The following is a 1,342-nucleotide window of genomic DNA, read 5'->3' on the forward strand; positions in this document are numbered from 1 at the left end:
TGAGCCTCCCTCAGCCTTCCAAAATGCTGGGATTACAGGCGTGAGCCACCGTGCCTGGCCTCTGTTTGCTTTTTTTTCATGGTTCATGGTTTCTTGTACATATTACTGATCAAGGAACCTAGATTAATAGACTATCTTACTATAAGAAAAGTATTCTAGTCATACTCACCAGTAATTTCACAGTAATTATCTTCTAATTTCTTATTCCTAAAAATTAAAAAGTACTTTTATAATCTATACCCCAAACAATTACCAACAATCTTTCAATAACAGCTGAAAGAGTAGGGAAGATGAAAGACTGTCATAGAATAGCTAGCAGAAAATTATAAAGACTTTTTTTAAAAAAGACTCATCTAATGCAGAAAATTATAAAGACATCTTTTTAAAAAAGACTCATCTAATACTGACTGAAGCAATTACAAGACAATTAAAGGATACTTTTCAGATTAGTCTTAATGGTTTGCTAATTTCAAGAATATTATCAGCCAGTCGTGGTGGCTCACATCTGTAATCTCAACACTTTGGGAGGTTGAGGTGGGAGGATCACTTGAGACCTGGAGTCCAGGGCTGCAGTGAACTATAATCATGCCACTGCACTCCAGCCTGGGTGACAGAGTGAGACCTCATCTCAAAAAAATAAACTAGAAAAATATGCTTAATATATACTGCTTGCTTATTTTTTCAAAAAAAGACCTATAAAGCAATTCATTTTCTAAAACTTGAGCCTTAAAACAAAAAGTACATAAAAGAAACCGCTCAAGTGTCCATCAATAGGGACTTCACTAAATGTTGGTGCAGCCATACAAGAGACTGTAACAGACTGAGGTAAATCTTTATGTAATAACATAGAAAGTGCCACAAGACATATTACTAGGCAATCCCATTTTTTGTCTTCTTTAAAAAAATAAAAGCTAAACATGCACTTAGACATACAAAAAGAATTTCTGCAAGTACACCAAAAATTGTCAACAGTGGTTATCTGTGAGGCGTGAGTCACCCGAAGAAGAGAGAATAGGCTGGGCGTGGTGGCTCACGTCTGTAATCCCATCACTTTGGGAGGCCAAGGCAGGCAGATCACCCGAGGTCAGGAGTTTAAGACTAGCCTGGCCAATATGGTGAAACACGGCCTCTACTAAAAATACAAAATTAGGCTGGGTGCGGTGGCTCAAGCCTAAAATCCCAGCATTTTGGGAAGCCAAGGAAGGCAGATAAACTGATGTCAGGAGTTCGAGACCAGCCTGGCCAACATGGTAAAACTCCATCTCTACTAAAAATACAAAAATTAGCTGGGTGTGGTGTTGTGCACCTGTAGTCCCAGGTACTCGGGAGGCTAAGGCAGGAG

At 38.9% G+C, this 1,342-nt stretch overlaps 1 protein-coding gene across 1 annotated transcript in view; it reads right to left on the minus strand.

Annotated features, from left to right (window-relative positions):
• The window catches only part of CASC5 (cancer susceptibility candidate 5), a 102,920-nt gene that overhangs the window by 63,898 nt on the left and 37,680 nt on the right, over window positions 1-1,342 (minus strand). The window contains 1 exon segment of the mRNA XM_011932713.1: window positions 170-224. Within this exon segment, the coding sequence (XP_011788103.1) occupies window positions 170-224 (55 nt within the window).

This window comes from Colobus angolensis, unplaced genomic scaffold (assembly GCF_000951035.1).
Source record: "Colobus angolensis palliatus isolate OR3802 unplaced genomic scaffold, Cang.pa_1.0 Scaffold97, whole genome shotgun sequence".
Taxonomy (NCBI): domain Eukaryota; kingdom Metazoa; phylum Chordata; class Mammalia; order Primates; family Cercopithecidae; genus Colobus; species Colobus angolensis.